Here is a 21085-nt window from a genome sequence, read left to right as displayed (position 1 = left end):
TGTCAGATAGTTTTATATTCTGACAGAATGTAACTTTGCAGTGTTACTTGAAAATGCCCACAAGGCCGAAATTGCAATAGTAATAATAAATATTTTATACAGTCAACGGTGACTATAATGTCTTTTAAGAAATATTCCCTAGGTGTTACAGACGTCTTGGATGGTCTGTCTGCAGTCTTTCCGAATCAGATCCTTCACTTTCTGAGCATTTTATAGTGTGATGCAATTTGCTGGCTGACCAGAATTGTTGTCACTATCAATTGGTGTATGCCAATTTTTGAAATACTTATACCAGTCATAAATCTGTGACTGTGTTGTCACCAAAAGTTTTCTCCACTTTTTTGTGCATTTCTGCAGTGGTTTTTCCCAAGTTTTAAACCAAACTGTATGCAGACACATTACTCTTTTGGGTCAGTCATTCCAAAACTGCAAACTCATAGAAACATTACAAACACTAACAATGTATCAAACCACTCAGCTCACCACTGGTGTATGGAGAGACACCTAGTGATATTTCAGTTAACTTTGACCATTTACGCATAAAATTCAAATACTTCAATCTTTTATATACCACCTCGTATCTGAGGTTTAAGAAGCTCTGAAACTATGGTTTAAAACTACTCTTTTGTTCAGATACACAGGTTGCTTCAAAAATTGTGCATATACTTTGAACTGACACAGAACATTTTATCATGTTTCATTACACAGGGGAACAGTTGTGACCAGCAACAGTAGTAACTAGTAGAAGAAGAATGAGTAGCTTTGAGAGATGAAATAGTAAACGTAGCAGAGGATCAAGTAGGTAAATAGATTAGGGCTAATATAAATCCTTGGGTAACAGAAGAGATATTGAATTTAATAGATGAAATGAGAAAATATAAAAATGCAGTAAATGAAGCAGGCAAAAAGGAAAACAAACGTCTCAAAAATGAAATTGACAGGAAGTGCAAAATGACTAAGCAGGGATGGCTATAGGACAAATGTAAGGATGTAGAGGCTTATCTCACTAGGGGTAAGATAGATACTGCCTACAGGAAAAATAAAGAGACCTTTGGAGAAAAGAGAATCACTTGCATGAATATCAAGAGCTCAGAGCAAAGAAGGGAAAGCAGAAAGGTGGAAGGAGTATATAGAGGGTCTATACAGGGGTGATGTTCTTGAGGACAATATTATGGAAATGGAAGAGGAGGTAGATGAAGATGAAATGGGAGATATGACACTGCGTGAAGAGTTTGACAGAGCACTGAAAGACCTAAGTCGAAACAAGGCTCCGGGAGTAGACAACATTCCATTAGAACTACTGACAGCTTGGGAGAGCCAGTCCTGACAAAACTCTACCATCTGGTGAGCAAGATGTATGAGACAGGTGAAATTCCCTCAGACTTCAAGAAGAATATAATGATTCCAATCCCAAAGAAAGCAGGTGTTGACAGATGAGGAAATTACCAAACTATCAGTTTAATAAGTCACAGCTGCAAAATACTAACATGAATTCCTTACAGACGAATGGAAAAACCAGTAGAAGCCGACCTCGTAGAAGATCAGTTTGGATTCCATAGAAATGTTGGAACACGTGAGTCAATACTGACCCTACGACTTATCTTAGAAGAAAGATTAAGGAAAGGCAAACCTATGTTTCTAGCATTTGTAGACTTAGAGAAAGCTTTTGACAATGTTGACTGGAACCACTCTCTTTCAAATTCTGAAGGTGGCAGGGTAAAATACAGGGAGCGAAAGGATATTCACAATTTGTACAGAAAGCAGATGGCAGTTATAAGAGTCGAGGGACATGAAAGGGAAGCAGTGGTTGGGAAGGGAGTGAGACAGGGTTGTAGCATCTCCCCAATGTTATTCAATCTGTATATTGAGCAAGCAGCAAGCGAAAAAAAAGAAAAATTCGGAGTAGGAATTAAAATCCATGAAGAAGAAATAAAAACTTTGAGGTTCGTCGATGACATTGTAATTCTGTCAGAGACAGCAAAGGACTTGGAAGAGCAGTTGAACGGAATGGACAGTGTCTTGAAAGGAGGGTATAAGATGAACATCAACAAAAGCAAAAGAAAGATAATGGAATGTAGTCGAATTAAGTCGGGTGTTGCTGAGGGAATTACATTAGGGAATGAAACACTTAAAGTAGTAAAGGAGTTTTGCTATTTGGGGAGCAAAATAACTGATGGTGGTCAAAGTAGAGAGGATATAAAATGTAGACTGGCAACGGCAAGGAAAGCGTTTATGAAGAAGAGAAATTTGTTAACATCGAGTATAGATTTAAGTGTCAGGAAGTCATTTCTGAAAGTATTTGTATGGAGTGTAGCCATGTATGGAAGTGAAACATGGACGATAAATAGTTTAGACAAGAAAAGAATAGAAGCTTTCGAAATGTGGTGCTACAGAAGAATGCTGAAGATTAGATGGGTAGATCACATAACTAATGAGGAGGTATTGAATAGAATTGGGGAGAAGAGAAGTTTGAGCACAACTTGAATAGAAGCAGGGATCGGTTGGCACTACATGTTCTGAGGCATCAAGGGATCACCAATTTAGTACTGGAGGGCAGCGTGGAGGGTAAAAATCGTAGAGGGAGACCAAGAGATGAATACACTAAGCAGATTCAGAAGGATGTAGGCTGCAGTAGGTGCTGGGAGATGAAGAAGCTTGCACAGGATACAGTAGCATGGAGAGCTGCATCAAACCAGTCTCAGGACTGAAGACCACAACAACAACAACAATGTCATCAGAAGATCAAAACCAATTGCAAGATGATTTATATAAGATATCTGTACTGTGAACAAATTAGTAATTGACCCTAAATAACCAACAGTCTAAAGTCATCCACATGAGTGCTAAAAGGAATATGTTAAACTTTGGTAACATGTAAATCAATCAAATCTGAAGGCCATAAATTCTACTACATACCTACGAATTACTATTGAGAACAACTTAGATTGGAAAGAGCACATAGAAAATGTTGTGGGGTAAGCAAACCAAAGACTGTGATTTACTGACAGAACACGTAGAAGATGCAACAGATCTACTACGGACCATATAGTGGAGATGCTGAGTCGCAGATAGGCACAACAAAAAGACTGTCGCAAAATAAACTTTCAGCCAAAAAGGCCTATTTCAGAAATAGATCTCTCTCTCTCTCTCTCTCTCTCTCTCTCTCTCTCTCTCTCTCACACACACACACACACACAAATGTAACTCACACACACACATGACCACAGCCTCTGGCAGCTGAAGCCAGACTATGAGCGGCAGCAGCATTGTGTGATGGGAGAAGCAACTGGGTAGGGATAAGGAGGAGGCTGGGGTGGGGAGGGGGAGGTATAGCAGGGTAGGGGTGGTTGTCAGTGAAGTCCTGCTGGGGGGCATGCAGGGACAAGGTGGAGAGAGGGTAGGCCAGCCAAGTGCAGTCGGGAGATTTGATGGAGGGCAGGAGAGATGGAGGTAGTGGAAAAGGAGAGAAATAAAAAGACTGGGTTCATTGGTGGAACAGAAGGTTGTGTAGTGCTGGAATGGGAACTGGCCAGGAGCTAAATGAGTGTGGACTATGACTAATGAAGTTTGGGGTGTTGGTGGGAAGGATCCATATGGCACAGACTGTGAAGCAATCATTCAAATGAAGAAAGTCGTGTTGGATGGTATTCTCAGCAACAGGATGGTCCAGTTGTTTCTTGGTAACAGTTTGTCAGTATCTATCTGATACTGCCTACAGGAAAATTAAAGAGACCTTCAGAGAGAAGAGAACCACTTGTATGAATATCAAGAGCTCAGATGGCAACCCAGTTCTAAGCAAAGAAGGGAAGGCAGAAAGGTGGAAGGTTTTAGAGGGTTTATACAAGGGCGATGTACTTGAGGAGAATATTATGAAAATGGAAGAGGATGTAGATGAAGATGAAATGGGAGATACGATACTGCGTGAAGAGTTTGACAGAGCACTGAAAGACCTGAGTCGAAACAAGGCCCCGGGAGTAGACAACATTCCATTAGAACTACTGACGGCCTTGGGAGAGCCAGTCCTGACAAAACTCTACCATCTGGTGAGCAAGATGTATGAGACAGGTGAAATACCCTCAGACTTCAAGAAGAATATAATAATTCCAATCCCAAAGAAAGCAGGTGTTAACAGATGAGAAAATTACCAAACTATCAGTTTAATAAGTCACAGCTGCAAAATACTAATGCGAATTCTTTACAGACGAATGGAAAAACTGGTAGAAGCGGGCCTCGGGGAAGATCAGTTTGGATTCCGTAGAAATGTTGGAACACGTGAGGCAATACTAACCTTACGACTTATCTTAGAAGAAAGATTAAGAAAAGGCAAATCTATGTTTCTAGCATTTGTAGACTTAGAGAAAGCTTTTGACAATGTTGACTGGAATACTCTCTTTCACATTCTAAAGGTGGCAGGGGTAAAATACAGGGAGCGAAAGGCTATTTACAATTTGTACAGAAACCAGAAGGCAGTAATAAAAGTCGAGGGACATGAAAGGGAAGCAGTGGTTGGGAAAGGAGTGAGACAGGGTTGTAGCCTCCCCGATGTTATTCAATCTGTATATTGAGCAAGCAGTAAAGGAAACAAAAGAAAAATTCGGAGTAGGAATTAAAATTCATGGAGAAGAAGTAAAAACTTTGAGGTTCGCCGATGACATTGTAATTCTGTCAGAGACAGCAAAGGACTTGGAAGAGCAGTTGAACGGAATGGACAGTGTCTTGAAAGGAGGATATAAGATGAACATCAACAAAAGCAAAACGAGGATAATGGAATGTAGTCAAATTAAATTGGGTGATGCTGAGGGAATTAGATTAGGAAATGAGACACTTAAAGTAGTAAAGGAGTTTTGCTATTTAGGGAGTAAAATAACTGATGGTGGTCGAAGTAGAGAGGATATAAAATGTAGACTGGCAATGGCAAGGAAATCGTTTCTGAAAAAGAGAAATTTGTTAACATCGAGTATAGATTTAAGTGTCAGGAAGTCATTTCTGAAAGTATTTGTATGGAGTGTAGCCATGTATGGAAGTGAAACATGGACGATAACTAGTATGGACAAGAAGAGAATAGAAGCTTTCGAAATGTGGTGCTACAGAAGAATGCTGAAGATAAGGTGGGTAGACCACGTAACTAATGAGGAGGTATTGAATAGGATTGGGGAGAAGAGAAGTTTGTGGCACAACTTGACTAGAAGAAGGGATCGGTTGGTAGGACATGTTTTGAGGCATCAAGGGATCACAAATTTAGCATTGGAGGGCAGCGTGGTGGGTAAAAATTGTAGAGGGAGACCAAGAGATGAATACACTAAGCAGATTCAGAAGGATGTAGGTTGCAGTAGGTACTGGGAGATGAAGAAGCTTGCACAGGATAGAGTAGCATGGAGAGCTGCATCAAACCAGTCTCAGGACTGAAGACCACAACAACAACAACAGTTTGTCAGTGGCCATTCATGCAGACAGATGGCTTGTTGGTTGTCATGCCCATGAATAATGAAGCACAGTGGCTGCAACTTAGCTTGTAGATCACATGACTGGTTTCACAGGTAGCCCTGCCTTTGATGGGATAGGTGATGTTTGTGACTGGACTGGAGTAGGTAGTGGTGGGAGGATGTATGGGACAGGTCTTTTATCTAGGTCTATTACAGGTATAACATGCACTGAAACCCTTGCCCTCCAGGGACTACAGTAACATGCACAATGCCACCTCAAAAAACTCTCCACCCTGCTCACTTCCTACTTCTTTATTGGAGTACCACTGTTCACCTCATATACAACAACTTCGAAACCTCTCCCAAAACCTGTCTCGCAGACCTACTACTTTTACCCCACCATCCAAAACGCCCTCCCACTACCACACAGAATCCAGAACCTAAACAGACATGAAACATCGTTATGAACCTTCCTTCCAAAACCCTTAGGCCCACAGAAATATCAGTCCCTTCCAAATGCCTGACGTTTTGCCCCGTTCTGAAATTCAGTCATGCAGGACTTGTTGAAGTTCTTCTCTCCATCTCCCAGTCACTACAGTGGAAACACTCTTTCACCACCAATCCTACCAATCAGACTCAACCAAAGACCAATGTTGAACTGTGCCTGACTCAGTTCACTCCTCCATCCAACTGTGATCCACCCCTACTGCCCCAAATCACCCCCTGTTAACTTTCCAGAATTTCTTAAGCTCGAACCTTGCCTCACCATCATTCCACAAATCCCTCAACATCCAAACTAACCTTACATCCACAGAAAGAACTGCAGTCCAGCAACTAAAACCTGATCCTGACCTTATGACACAACCTGCAGTCAAAGGCCCCACCACTGTTGTTTGACAGGCAAAGATTACCTGGCAGAAGGACTCTATTAGCTGTCAGATAGCCACAGTGACCCCATTCCAGAAATCCAGCAGCATCTCTAGTCTCTCCTCAAATCCTTAGGCCCATTCCAGAATCTCTCCCTAGAATCCATCTCTCTGCTCACCCCTACCACTCCCCACACTTCTGCCTTCTACATTCTTCCTAAAGTCCACAAACCCAGCCACTCATGGCGGCCAGCCACTGTGCCCACACTGAGAGAATATCCACTCTCGTAGACCAACACCTTCAACCTATTACCCATAACCTACCCTCCTACATAAAAGATACAAACAATTTCCTCCACCGACTCTCCACAGTTCCTTTTCCTTTACCACATGTTGCCCTGCTCATCATTGTTGATGCCACCTCCCATTGCACTAACATCCCTAATGCCCTTGGCCTTATTGTTATTGAACATTACCTTTCTCAGCACCCAATGTATTCCAAACCAACTACCTCCTTCCTGTTCTCCATGACCAACTATACCCTCACCCACAATTGTTTCTCCTTCGAAGGCATTACCTACAAACAAATCTGGGGTTTGGTTATGGCCAGCCACATGGCATCATCCTAAGCCAAACTACTCATGGGCTGTCTTGAGGAATCCTTCCCAAACACCCAGAATTCTAAACCCCTAAACTGGTTCAGATTTATTGATGACATCTTCATGATATGGATTGAGGGTGAGGACACCCTATCCAGAACCTTGACACCTTCTCCCCAATTCGCTTCAGCTGGTCCTACTGAACCCAACAGGCCACCTTCCTAGATGTTGACATCCACCTCAAAATAGGCTACATCAGTAACTCTGTCCATATCAAACCTACTAACCACCAGGAATACTTCCACTTTAACAGCTCCCACCAGTTCCATATCAAGAAGGTCCTTTCATACAGCCTAGCCACCCTGAGGCCTTTACAGGATGTAATTACCCTGACAATCTTGTACATGCCTTATCTTTACAGTTGCCAACCATACCCAAAATCCCACCGTCCAGCCACAGAGAAGCATTCCTCTCATAACTCAGTACCATCCAGGACTGGAGCTACTGAATTACATTCTCTGCCAGGGTTTCAATTACCTCTCATCATGCTCAAAATGAGAAATGTCCACTACCCTTCCCACCCCTCCCATGCTGGTATTCTGCCATCCACCAAACCTACACAGTATACTCATTCATCCCCACACAACCCCTGCTCCAAATCCCTTGCTTCATGGTTCATCACTGTAATAGACTTAGATGCAAGACCTGTCCCATACATCCTCCCACTAACACCTGCTCCAGTCCTATCGCAAATGTCACCTACCCCATCAAAGGCAGGGCTACCTGTGAAACCAGTCATATGAGATCTACAAGCTAAGCTGCAATTGTTGTGCTGCATTCTACATGGCCATGACAACCAACAAGCTGTCTCTTTGCATGAATGGCCACCGACAAACTGTGGCCAAGAAACAAGTGGGCCACCACGTTGCTGAGAACATCGCCCAGTACAAATTTCTTCATTTCAGTGACTGCTTTACAGCCTATGCTGTATGGATCCTTACCACCAACACCAGCTTTTCTGAACTGCACAGGTGAGAACTCTACCTGCAATATATCCCACATTCCCATAACCCTCCTGACCTCAACCTTTGTTAGTTATTGCCCTCACTGATCTAGCCCTTCCCTGTTCCTACTCCAGCACTCTATTCCACTAATGCACACAGTCTTTTTACTTCTCTCCTTTTCATTTACACCCATTCCTTCGCCCTCTGTCTAACCTCCCAACTGTGCCCAGCTGCCCTACCCTCTCTCCACCTCATCCCTGGATGGTCCCAGCAACACTTCACCATCACCAACTCCTACCCTGGTATCCTTCCCCCTCCCCACCCCAGCCTCCTCCTTACCCCCACCCAGTTGCCTCTCCTATCGTGTGCTGCTGCTCCTCGTAGTCTAGCTCCAGCTCCCAGAGACCGTGGTCATGTGGTCGTTTGTATGTGAGGTGTTTGCATTAGTGTTTGTGTGTGTGTGTGTGGGGGGGGGGGGGGGGGGGTGTCCATTTTTGACGAAGGCCTTGTTGGCTAAAAAATTATTTTGTGACAGTGTTTTTTTTGTGCCTATCTGTGACTCATCATCTCCACTATATGGTGCGTAGTAACTATCCTTTTCATAACATTGTTATGTTCCATCCTGGATTTTCCACTGTAAGATCTACTACAGAAATTGCCTACACTGTGCTCGTCCATCCTCTTTTGGAGTATTGCTGTGCAGTGTGGGATCTTATGAGAAAGGATTAATAGAGTGCACTAAGAAATTCTAAAGATGAGCAGCATGTTTTGTATTATCAAGAAATAGGGGAGAAAGTGTCATAGACGTGATACAGTATTTGGGGTGGACATCATTAAAACAAAGGCATTTCTTCTTGTGGCAGGATCTTCTCAAAAATTTCAATCACTAACTTCTTTCTCCGAATGCAAAAATATTGGAAGAAAATAATGGAAATCAGAGGTTGCATGAAAAGATATACATGTTAATTTTTTCTGCACTGTTTGAGAGAGGAATAACAGCATATTATTGTGAAGGAGGTTTTATGAAACCTCTGCCAAGCACTTAAGTGTGATTCACAGAGTATCAATATTATGAAAGGAGAGTTGCTACTCACCATATAGTGGAGATGCTGAGTCTCAGATAGGCACAACAAAAAGACTCTCACAATTAAAGCTTTCATCCATTGGACTTTGTCAATAATAGACACACACACACACACACACACACACACACACACACACACACACACAAACTCATGCAGACTCAACTCACATGCATGACTGCAGTCTCAGGCAACTGAAACCATTGGTTGCAGTTGTCTGAGACTGCAGTCATGTGTTTGAGTTGCATTTGCATGAGTGTGTGTGTGTGTGTGTGTGTGTGTGTGTGTGTGTGTTACACATGTATGTGTGTCTATTACTTTCATTGTGAGAGACTTTTTGTTGTGCCTATCTGAAACTCAGCATCTCCGCTATATGGTGAGTAGCAACTTTCCTTCTCATTATATTGTTACATTCCCTCCTGGTTTACCATTGTTTGATTCACAGAGTATCCCTGTAGATGTAACTACAGACAGCATAAGATCATTATCCACAGTGTTGAGAATGGCTATGATGTGGGGTCTGAGTGGGGCACAATCAAATTGGGAGTGTGCCTGGGATCAGTGTTGGGGCCAGGCACCACTACTGTTCCTTATTTATGTAAATGATGTGCCCTCTAGTATTACAGGTGATTCTAAAATATTTCTATTTGCTGATAACACTAGCTCCCCATTTCCTACATCTCATCAGTCGTTTTTCCTTCACCTCTTTTCCATCCCCTTGTACCCTTTTGCCAGAAGGAGCAGCCACAGCTCTGAAAGCTTGATAAGTTCCTTAGCCTTTCTATGTGTGTGTTATCCTGCTGTTGCTTAGTCAGTAGATTTTTTTGTCTATCCAGTTACATTATATTTTCAAAAACTAATGAATGATTATTTTTGTTGATGAAATAAAAGGTTTGATAATCATGAGACATATTTTTCTCCTGGAACTTCAGATCAAATCAAAGACCCACAACTGTACAGATGGCCATTTCCAGACCTGATGCAGAAGAATGGAGACATGCTATGAACAAAGCGATACAAGATTTTGAAGACAACAGTACTTGGTAAATCACAAATTTTCCAGGAAGTGGCAGTGTTGTGCAGTGTAAGTGGTCTTCAAGATAGGAGTCAGCAGTGAAGGTAAAGTGTAGCATTGTGCTAAGTTCGTGGTAAAACTCAGAAACCAGAATCCTGGGAGTGATTCCGATGAAACCGTGGTAAGGTGTTCTACACTTAGAATTCTAATGGCTATATCTGTTGAACTAGATTTAAACATCACACATATTCATGTGAAGGTGGCTTTTTTAAATTGCATTCTCAAAGAGAAAACTTTATCAAAGCAATCTGAAGGGTATAATATTTATAATAATAAAGATAAAGTTTTGAAGTGCTATAGGGGTACGGGTTAAAACAATCATCCAGAGTGTGAAATAAAAGGGTAAATGATGTTTTTAACCGTTTTGGGTACAAAAGGTATAGACTAGTACCTTGCTAATTAATAAAACACAAGTTGCTACAATCTTATTTGTAGATGATTTCTACACTTTTTCAAATGATGCCTGTGAGAGTGAATTCTTGAAAAATTAAGCTTGGTTTGAAGCAAAGGGCTTAGGAATAGCTAAAACCTGGTTAGGGATGGAAATTAAATGTGATAAGATTAGTAAAGTGTTAGCTTGAAATCAAGAGAAGTAAACTGATCAGCTATTGGAAAGGTTCAGTATGACAAATTGTAAAATTGCAAAAACTACTATTGGATCTATACTTGATTTTCTGATTTGAAAAGAAAATAAGACTGATGATTTCCTTTACAAAGCCCTAATGAAAAGCTAGATGTATTTGTCAGTACTCATAAAACCAGATATTTTTTTCCATGTGCATTATTTTAGCCAGTTTAATAATTCATATAATGATAAAAATTGGGAATGTGCTAAGACATTTTGATATATTTGAAGGAAACTAAGACTTATTATCTATAATTTACAAAAGCTGATTTAGAATTCTGTTGTTTTGTAGATGCAGACTGGGCAAATTGTTCTTTAGATAGAAAATCATGTGCTGCTTTTATTGTTAAGTTTTGTGGCTCTGTAGTTTTATGCAAAGTGCTAAACAGGCAACTGTTGCTCTTTCTAACACAAAGGCTGGGTATATGGTTCTTTCTGAGGCTTGTCGAGACTTATTTATTGAAGAAGCTTTTGTATGAACCGATAAGCTATAATAAGCATACAACTTTATTTATAACCAGAGTGCATTAAATTTTCTTGTCAATCCACCAAAGCATAAAAGGTCAAAGCATTCCGATAATGTTCGGATCATTAGTACATGGGAAGGTGTATCCAAAAAAGCTGTAAAAATACTTTACTTACAGACAAATGATATGCCAGTAGTAGAAAGGATTGAGGAAAAAGAAAAAAAAAACATTACGAATTTGTGGACTAAATGGGTCTAGGTATTTTTTAAGATGATTATTTAAATGTTTTGAAGTGGGTGTGTTAAGATTTGCCAAAGAATTTAAATGAGTATCTGTGGTCTCACTGTATATATTGTGAGCCACTATCTTTTGTATGTTCTCTTTCATTTAATATAGTTGTTTTTATCTTTGCTTTTGATATGTATGAAACTTTTAGTGTACATTGTGCAGTGCAGTAAAATGTGTGAATCCTCCTTCACATGAAGACTTCTAATGAAGTGTTAAGTGATATGTCAATCAGTCTTCCCAATACAACAAAATAATGACAGGATCCTAAACATGCAACAGACACCTCAGCAAAGGTTATGCCCCGCACAGGAGTCAAATCGATTGGCAAAAAAGAAAGACACTTCATCTGTATTATTGTCCATTGAAGAATTTGAATTAAGTATGGTATCTATGTAGTTGACATTTGCTGGAAGCTATGCAGAAGCTCATACACAGAAAATTATTCATAAAATACTTTCACTATTTAATAATTATCAATTCATAACTTATTTAGAATCAACAATGATTTTCATAATGAAGTAACGATTTCCAAGTTATTAACAAGAGGAAAAGTCATTAAATGCATGAAGAACAACATAATGGAAAACATGATTTTGTGCCTATATGCTATCCAGACTTTTTCAACTTTATCAGTGCTATCCAAAGGCTTCATATGAGTACAGGTTTTGATCTGAGAAAATGTATCTGGAGTAAAAATGTTTCAAGTGTATCAAAAGATGCTGCACTTCTTTCAGCTGCTGCATTTAATCTGTTTGTGAGCTCTCACCAAATGCAAAAGTGCTTAATTAACAACATACTACGAATTCATTTCAGTGTACCTTCCAACAAATCTGAACTATATAAATGTAACTGACATGCCGACACACTTTACCATTACTTTTGATATCCACACTTAGGTTCTATTCTGTCCTCATATCATACCTTAACAAGAAAAACATTAGCCATTAATTAGAGTATGAGGATTAGTTGTAACATATTTAGATACATAGCACTACCTAAGAGATCTCAGTAGAATTAAATACTATTATATCATTCTGGTCTTCCAACAACATGAGCTGGTTCAAACTTCATGAACTTTTGGCTAAAGACTGCACAGTCATCTTTAGACAATGGTTGATGTTTACCATGTAGCTAACAGTATCAGTCTAATGTAGTGATAATGCTGCTTGTGAATGACTGCTGTCTACACAATAATTACACAACTGCAGCAGGCCACTGGGTTTATTGAGGATCGTATGTTACAAGGCTTTAAAAGTTGGCAGACTTTTCATGGAGCCATGGGCAGTAGTAATTCCTGTCTTTCCAAGAACATAATTGGAATTAACCAAATTTAATTAACTGACAAAATAACTGACATAAAAAATTCAGCTTCTCTAAATTTCAATCACCTATTCTCCTTTAACGACTGCAAGGTTTTGAACTTTGACAATATAACTATATTACCATATTATATATAAAAACAAAGATGAGGTGACTTACCGAACAAAAGCGCTGGCAGGTCGATAGACACACAAACAAACACAAACATACACACAAAATTCAAGCTTTCGCAACAAACTGTTGCCTCATCAGGAAAGAGGGTAGGAGAGGGGAAGACGAAAGGAAGTGGGTTTTAAGGGAGAGGGTAAGGAGTCATTCCAATCCCGGGAGCGAAAGACTTAGCTTAGGGGGAAAAAAGGACAGGTATACACTCGCACACACGCACATATCCATCCACACATACAGACACAAGCATGTGTGGATGGATATGTGCGTGTGTGCGAGTGTATACCTGTCCTTTTTTCCCCCTAAGGTAAGTCTTTCCGCTCCCGGGATTGGAATGACTCCTTACCCTCTCCCTTAAAACCCACTTCCTTTCGTCTTCCCCTCTCCTTCCCTCTTTCCTGATGAGGCAACAGTTTGTTGCGAAAGCTTGAATTTTGTGTGTATGTTTGTGTTTGTTTGTGTGTCTATCGACCTGCCAGCGCTTTTGTTCGGTAAGTCACCTCATCTTTGTTTTTATATATAATTTTTCCCACGTGGAATGTTTCCTTCCATTATATTAACTATATTACCATAATTTTTTGAATCAAACAATACCGCTCACTAGTTAATTCAGCCAATAATTGGGATTTTGAATAATTTAGAATCATGAAATGGTTATTTCACAATGGATGCCATACTTACAAGTAGGGGATTTTAGATCAGACATAATAACAATGTTCCCTGTACTTTTGTGGATAACCTGAAATATGTTATTCAAAAGCCAACCTAAAATCAAGTCTTATGAGTCCATATTATGTGACGTACCTTCACTCACGATGTGCATGATTTCAGAGATCATGCATTCATACAGGCCACATTCTGCTTATAGAGGCCACCTGGGTCAGCCCCTTGACACACTCTGGTGAGCCACCAAAGAAACAGTATTATTTAAGTGATTCCTAATGAGTGCTGCACCTATTCTGTAACCCATCTTACTGTTGTTCAGTCAATGTGCCCAGTGCCATTCACAACCTGCATTTTATTGCATCTTACACATTTCTCTATAAAGCACTATGCTTCATAAATCGTGTTTGTTCTTGCTATAGCAAACTTGGTGACAAATGAGGGTTACATTTTCTCTGCATGTTAGCATCAGTGCTAAGTCACCCGATGAATGTCTCAATGGAATAAATATTCCAACCTATCATTGCTCACCGGCAGGCTTTTGCAGAACAACAGCAGGTTCTCACCACTGCCCTAAGTCAAGTGGCATCTCCATGTTCATGGCAGGTCACTCTCCCATCTGTGCAATGGTCATCCTTCTCTGGCATACGATGACTGGCTGAAGACTGGGACTCTTATGAGACACATTTATACCAACATTTCTAGCTTTTTCATGTGAATGATGCAAACCTGTGTAGAGCTTTCTTCCTTTCCTGTCTTTCACAATGTATTTATCAATTGTTGTGCCAACTTGTGCCTCTGCAAGAACCGGCCAGGTTATCATTTGATGAAATGTGCAAGCTTCTCTCTACCTATTACTGTGACAGAATGCATGTGACTGATGTGATGCACGTACTGGAAGCTGCTCAGTCAACCCCTGTTAGGCACACTGTAGGTGTTCAGGATGTCAAGGAAGCGATTGCAACAGTACAACCTTCAACTCAGCATCACAGAGGCTTCCAGTTTTCAGGCCCACATTACCGTGAAAGAGTCTTCCCACTTCAGTTTTTTTTGGCATGACAGGTGCCTGTCACATTGTGCAACTCGGTCGAGGCTGAATAGACTGACATTGCTTGATGTCATTTGGCCTATTTTTTCCAATGAATGGGCTACACCACTGGTCATTGTTAAGAAGCTGACGGGTAAGCGTCACCTCTGAGGGGACTTCAGTGTCATGACAGATATATTCTTTTTGCCCCACCATGATGAGTTGGTCGCAAAATTGTGAGGTGGCCACTACTTTTCCAAGAGTGATTTGTCAGGAGGATACCTCCAGCTCCCCTTGGACGTGGCCACCAGATGCCTTCTTGTTGTCAATACAACTTTCTGCCTGTGCCAATATCAATGCTTGCCTTCTGGTGTCACTAGCATGCCCACAATTTTTCAGCATTTTTTAGAACAGCTGATAGCCTCTGTACCTGGCTGCATCAATTACCTAGATGATATCATTGTTTTGGGTTCTTTCACCAAAGGCCACCTCGACCATCTCGATCGTCATTTTCTTTTTTCCAGTCTGCGGGTCTCAAGTGCAACCTTTCCAAATCTCAATTTTTTCAGCCATCAGTTGAGTAGTTTCTTGTACAGGGGTCAAGCCATTGCATCATCATGTTGACACAATTGCGGCTTTGCCACAGCTGACCTCCATTAAGGAACTAGGGGAATTTCTAGCTAAAGTTGCGTACTACCATATGGTTTTACTGATTGCATCCACTGTTGCTCAACCCCTGCACACACTTTTGCATTATATTGTGCCTTTTTTGCTCCCCAGCTTGTGACCAAGTGTTCATTTTGCTTAAATCTAAGCTTCAATCTGCCTTGTGTCTGGCCACTTTTCAGCTGGGTCAGCATCTCATGTTGGCTACAGATGCCACTCAGAATGGTCTTGGCATGTTGTTGGTGCAAAAATACATGGACAGATCTGAATGACTCAGTGCTTATGCTTCTAAAACTTCAACTCCTCCTCAGCAGCAGTATTCTCAGATTGAAAAGGGGGCTTTAGCAATTGTGTATGCACTCAAGAAATTTCACGTCTTCTTGTATGGCTCTAAGTTCCATTAATCCCAGATCACAAGCTATTAGTTGCCATTTTTAACCCTTCAGCTTCTGTTTCGGACAAGGCAGCACATTGTTTGCAGTGGTGGGCTCTCTTCTTCTCCTGTTATCATTATCAGATCCATTACCAGCTGATGTTGCGACACACCAATGCTGATGCCTTATTTCACCTTCCAATCGGGCCAGACCCAATGTTCGATAAGGACGAGTTGCTTTGTTTCTATTTAGATATTGAGAAGCAGAATGCTGTCTGTAGTTTTCTGATCACTAGTGCCATGATGGGATTGACCATTGCCGTGGATGCTGTACTAAGTGGATTCTCTCTTATGTGCAGCACAGCTGGTCAGAAAAACCTCCAGGCCCTGCCTTGGATCTCTTGCATAGTTATGTCTCCCTCCAGCTCTACCTTTCTGCATCTGATGGGGTTCTACAGTTAACTGTGAAGGATACTGCTCCCCTGTTGAGATTCTTACTTCCTTATGCCATAATGTACTGTGGCTTCTGCATGTCAGTCATTAGGTGACCACTCACCTCTCAGATTTGGCTCCTGGCATGTGTGCTGACCACACACAGACGGAGACATTACATGCTTTATTGATTCACTTATGCTCACTGTTTTCAGCAATATGTGGTCATGACAGCATCTTTTTCACCCTGGCCAATGCCACAGCATCTGTGGAAGTGTCTACGTATTGATTTTGATGGGCTCTTCAGTATTGGCTCATTGTAGTGAATGACTGTTCCAAATCTTCCCACAAGGCGCATTGTTCATCCGCGTGCACAGTGGCCACTATTTCGGCCCTCTCTAAGATTTTTGTAATTGAGGGACTTGTGCATACTGTGATTTATTTTTTGAGAATTTGTATCTTTTTGTCAGGCTACTGGTGTTCATCATCTCACAACTCCTCCATTTCATCCTCAGTCTAATGGTAATACTGAACATGTGGTGGGGATGTTTAAAACTCAGATGCAGAAGAATATATGCGGCAGGTCCCCTGAAGCTGTTTTAGAATTTTTTTTTGAATTTGTACCATTTCATTCCGGTGGGAGACAAGAGCCTGGCAGAGCTGATAAATGGATGCCAACCATGGACCCTCCTTCAATATATAGTAAAATCTAACCTGGCCAAATCTCAAAACACTAAGTAGTTTCAGAAATCACATCGTGTTCTTACACTTGTCTTTAAATAACCTCTCCCAAAATTGGCTATCTGCAGCTGGCCAGTGCATAGATATCTCTGTAACAGATTTCATTAGATTTTGTGATAGGCAAGCATTCGGATAACACTGTTATGTTAGTTTGACTGAAAGACTGTGCCTACATAGCATGATACTAACATTGTATTCATGAAAGGACATTCTGCTCCCCAACATAATATTCATGACAAATACATTTGTAAATAGTCTGAAACTGAGGAATATCTTTGTGTCTTAAAATCTTGGGTGAACTAGTAAATATACAGCCTAAAAGTGTTCTTCTAGTTACTGGACCATGTCATTAATTTTGTTCATTTTACTGCAAATTATTTCATGTGCACTGTCACTTTCATTGTTTTGTCACTGCATATTATGCCACTGTGAAACTTAACAAATACTGTGACTATGATTAATGTTTGGGTGAGTTTTCTCTCTTATGCGTTCACAGTGGAAGAGGTATAAACTGGAAACCGTAAAACTGGAACAGGCCATCAACTATGGTATATTGCAAAAAAAAGTGAGATAACTATCTTTTAAAATTCATTTCTTGTTCAGTCTAATCATTTGATAATATCCTTCATATCATTAGTTTCCTGGATATATTTATGGTACAGCAAGACATGAAACTTCAAGTTATCGCAGAACAAGTGCAACGTCAGACAACAGGTAAGCGGACCATCACAACATGCGTTCCTTACTTTAGCGACCTTGGCTATGGAAGATAGCTTGAAGAAACAGCAATAAATGTAGCATTCCTCATGTTCTGGGGCTCACAGATGGGAAAAGAGTAAAACTACAGAAGTCACTCCACTATCAAAACCAGAGGACCCTGAACCTTGCAGGCGTTGTATCTCATTTTAGTAGCTACTCAGTTAGCCTCACATGGCTGAGTGCTCCCCTTTTCAGTCCTCAAAAAAGATAAAATCCCTGGCAGTACAAAGAATTCAGCCCATGTCCTACACATGACAGACACACTGACAGCTCAGCTACAGAGGTGGACATATTAAAGAAAGACATTGATACATCAGATTTCAATCCTCCACAATAATCTGTCAACTGCTGAAGCCTGTAAAGGGCGGTCTTTGTTTAAACTCTGTAGTTTGCAGCAGATGAGAAGCAAAAACACTGACTTATACAGGGTTATTCATAAGTAGCTCTGGGGTTTCAAAAGACAACATGAAAAGTACAAGACATATAGAAAATAACAAAATAGGGTATCAGTGGATAGTGCAGCTCTCCAAGTTTTTAGCTCACATTACAGTAGCTGCTGCAAGTCATTACAAAAGCAAAAACAAAGCATATTGTCTCATATAGTCAGCATTCAGTTCTCTGCTTGCACTTGTGATCTGTTTCTTTGATCTCCTGATAAATGATTTCCATACGAACTTCACCTTCTCTGATGACGATTGCCATGGCCCGCCTGTTATTTGCTCCATATAAGCAGCCAATTTCACGGAATGTGTTGTACTACCTATTGACTGTTTTGTCTGTTGGAGCCTTTACCTGATATCTGGTATGAAATTGACCTTGAACTGTCACAACTGGCTTGCATTTAGTGAATTCAAGAACGCAAAATGCAAAATGTGTCACTCTTATAGATGTCATGTTCCTACATGCCTGTGCCCCCCCCCCCCCCTTCTCCCTCCAGTGATGTGACAGTGATGTGATCTGAAACATCACCACAGTGTGTATTAAGAATCGAAACTTTGAGAGGTGCTCCTTCCACTGATATGTATCACTTCTCTCTGTGTCTTTTAATTTTTGGGCAGACGCCTTCTGAAACCCCAGAGGTATTTATGAATAATACTATATTTTGAATATAATAGAGGGAAACATTCCACGTGGGAAAAATATATCTAAAAACAAAAATGCTGTAACTCACCAAACGAAAGCATTAGTAAGTTGATAGAGACAAAAAACACACAAACACACACACACACACACACACACACACACACACACACACACACACACACACACAAACGTGTGTGTGTGTGTTTATGTGTTTTTTGTCTCTATCAACATACCAACGCTATCGTTTGGTAAGTTACAGCATCTTTGTTTTTAGATATAATACTATATTTTGATTGACAAGGCAGCAGTGATAACATGGCAAACAGGAGATGTGGTGTAGTAAGCTGCAATGGCATGCGGGGTAGAAAGCCGCAAGCTCTGTTAGTTTGAACCACGTGATATGGCTGGAAGTCCAGAAAATTTTTGAATAAGTGTGATGCGACAGTGATGAGAGCAGCAGAGTCTGAAGCGGCGACTGACCGTTGGTGGCGACAGGTTGACAGCAGACCCACGCCGCTCCTGTGGGCCAATGCTGGAATGCCGGCGCACGGGCAGGCCACCGCCAGGCGTGCCACCAGGCGACGAGGCGCAGCTAGGTGCCACGCGGATCTTGGGTGGCATCATGAGTGCATTGTCCGACAGCCGCCGGTTGGGGAAGGCATTATGTACGCGCAGGAAGTTGCTGTCTGGTGACGATGGTGATGCACCAAACCACCAGCCACCTAGCACACCTGAGTCTGCACACAGTACATTTTGCCAAAGTCAGAGGTAGACAGTTTTGTTTATAAGCATTTTTAAAGGGTAGGGGTGGACCTGGAACAGAAAATATCTACATCTATATCTGTAAAATGTAAACCACTCTGAATTGCTTGGTGGAGGGTACATCTCAATGTACCAGCTATTAGGACTTTTCCCCAGTCCATTCATGTATGGAGTGCAGGGACAAGTATTGCTTAAATGCCTTTGTGTGTGCTGTAATTAATCTAATACTGTATTCACAATCCCTATGGGTACAATATTGTAATATATTGTAATATATTCCTAGATTCATCACTTAAAGTTGGCTCAAAACCTTTCTAAATAGGTTTTCAGAGGATAGTTTTTGTCTTTCTTCACGAGTCTGCCAGTTCAGTTCTTTCAGCATCTTCATGACACTCTTCCAAGGGTCAAACAAACCTATGGGCCATTTGTGCTGCTCCTTTTTGTATCCATTCTCTATCCCCTGTTAGTCCTATTTGGTACAGGTCCCACACACTTGAACAGTATTGTACAATGGGTTGCATAAATGTTTTGTATGCAGTCTCTTTTGTAGACTCTTTACATTTCCCTACTATTTTACAAATGAACTGCAGTCAACCACATGCCTTACCAATAACTTCTTGTCCATGATCATTCAGTTTCATAACCCCACAAACTGTTCCACCCAGATATTTGTATGAGTTGGACAATGTATGCAGCTTCTTTCAGACAGTATTCCATTAATGCATCATCTGCAAAAAGCCTTAATTACTATTAATATTGTCCACATTGTAATAAATATACAAAATGAACAGCAAGAGTCTCAACACACTTCTCTTGGGCACACCTGAAATTACTTCTACATCTCACCCAATGTAACATGTTGTGTCCTCCTTACCAAAAAATCCACTCACAAATTTTGCTTGATATTCCACAGAATCATACTTTTGGTAATAAGCATAGATGTTGTACTGAGTCAAATGCTTTTCAGAAACTAAAGCATCTATGTGACTGCCTTGATCCATGGCTTTCAGTTTATCATGTGAGAAAACTGTGAGTTGGGATTCACATGATCATTGTTTTCGGAATTCATGCTGGTTGACTATGAGGAGCTCATTCCATTTGAGCTCAAAACAAGTTCTAAAATTCTGCAACAAATTTATGTCAAGGGCGTGCTTTGTGGCACAAAAACATATGCTTCTTTGCTTTGCGTTACAATAATGCTTGTATCATGAACAAATAGGAGTAATATTCTGCCTCCTGATTAAAAAAAAAATAGTGGATCAAACTAGTAAATCATCAACATAATGGCCAAACAAGACTGAAACAGTGATTGAATAATGGACAAACAAGACTGGAACAGTGATTGAACACTGCAGAGCTTGCATTGTAATTTCTCTCCATTTGTATGATGTAGACTTCATCCTTTAATTATTTGGAACAGTATTGAGTAACTGTCTGCATTCTGTTCTTAAATAAGAACTAAGTGAGGCATATGCAGAATTTCATATTCCTTAAAGAATTTAACTTCTGTAATAGAATATTATGATTAACACAGTAAAATGTCTTTGATAAGTTACAGAAGAGCTGAACTGGTGATATTTTGACATTTAAATATCTTATTATGTGTTTAGTGAATGAATAAATAGCTGACTCAGTATAGTGGCTCTTTTGACGTGGTGTCACTTC

General features: G+C 40.6%; 1 protein-coding gene across 1 annotated transcript in view; it reads right to left on the bottom strand.

Annotated features, from left to right (window-relative positions):
• The window catches only part of LOC124613288 (protein kinase domain-containing protein ppk32), a 717316-nt gene that overhangs the window by 78800 nt on the left and 617431 nt on the right, over positions 1 to 21085 (bottom strand). Inside the window, exon 14 of the mRNA XM_047141982.1 lies at positions 19139 to 19395. Within this exon, the coding sequence (XP_046997938.1) occupies positions 19139 to 19395 (257 nt within the window). The remainder of the gene's footprint in view (positions 1 to 19138; positions 19396 to 21085) is intronic.

The sequence above is a fragment of the Schistocerca americana genome, chromosome 4, assembly GCF_021461395.2.
Source record: "Schistocerca americana isolate TAMUIC-IGC-003095 chromosome 4, iqSchAmer2.1, whole genome shotgun sequence".
In the NCBI taxonomy this organism is placed as follows: domain Eukaryota; kingdom Metazoa; phylum Arthropoda; class Insecta; order Orthoptera; family Acrididae; genus Schistocerca; species Schistocerca americana.
Note: the sequence above shows the minus strand (reverse complement) of the source record. Positions and strands in the feature narration are given on the sequence as shown.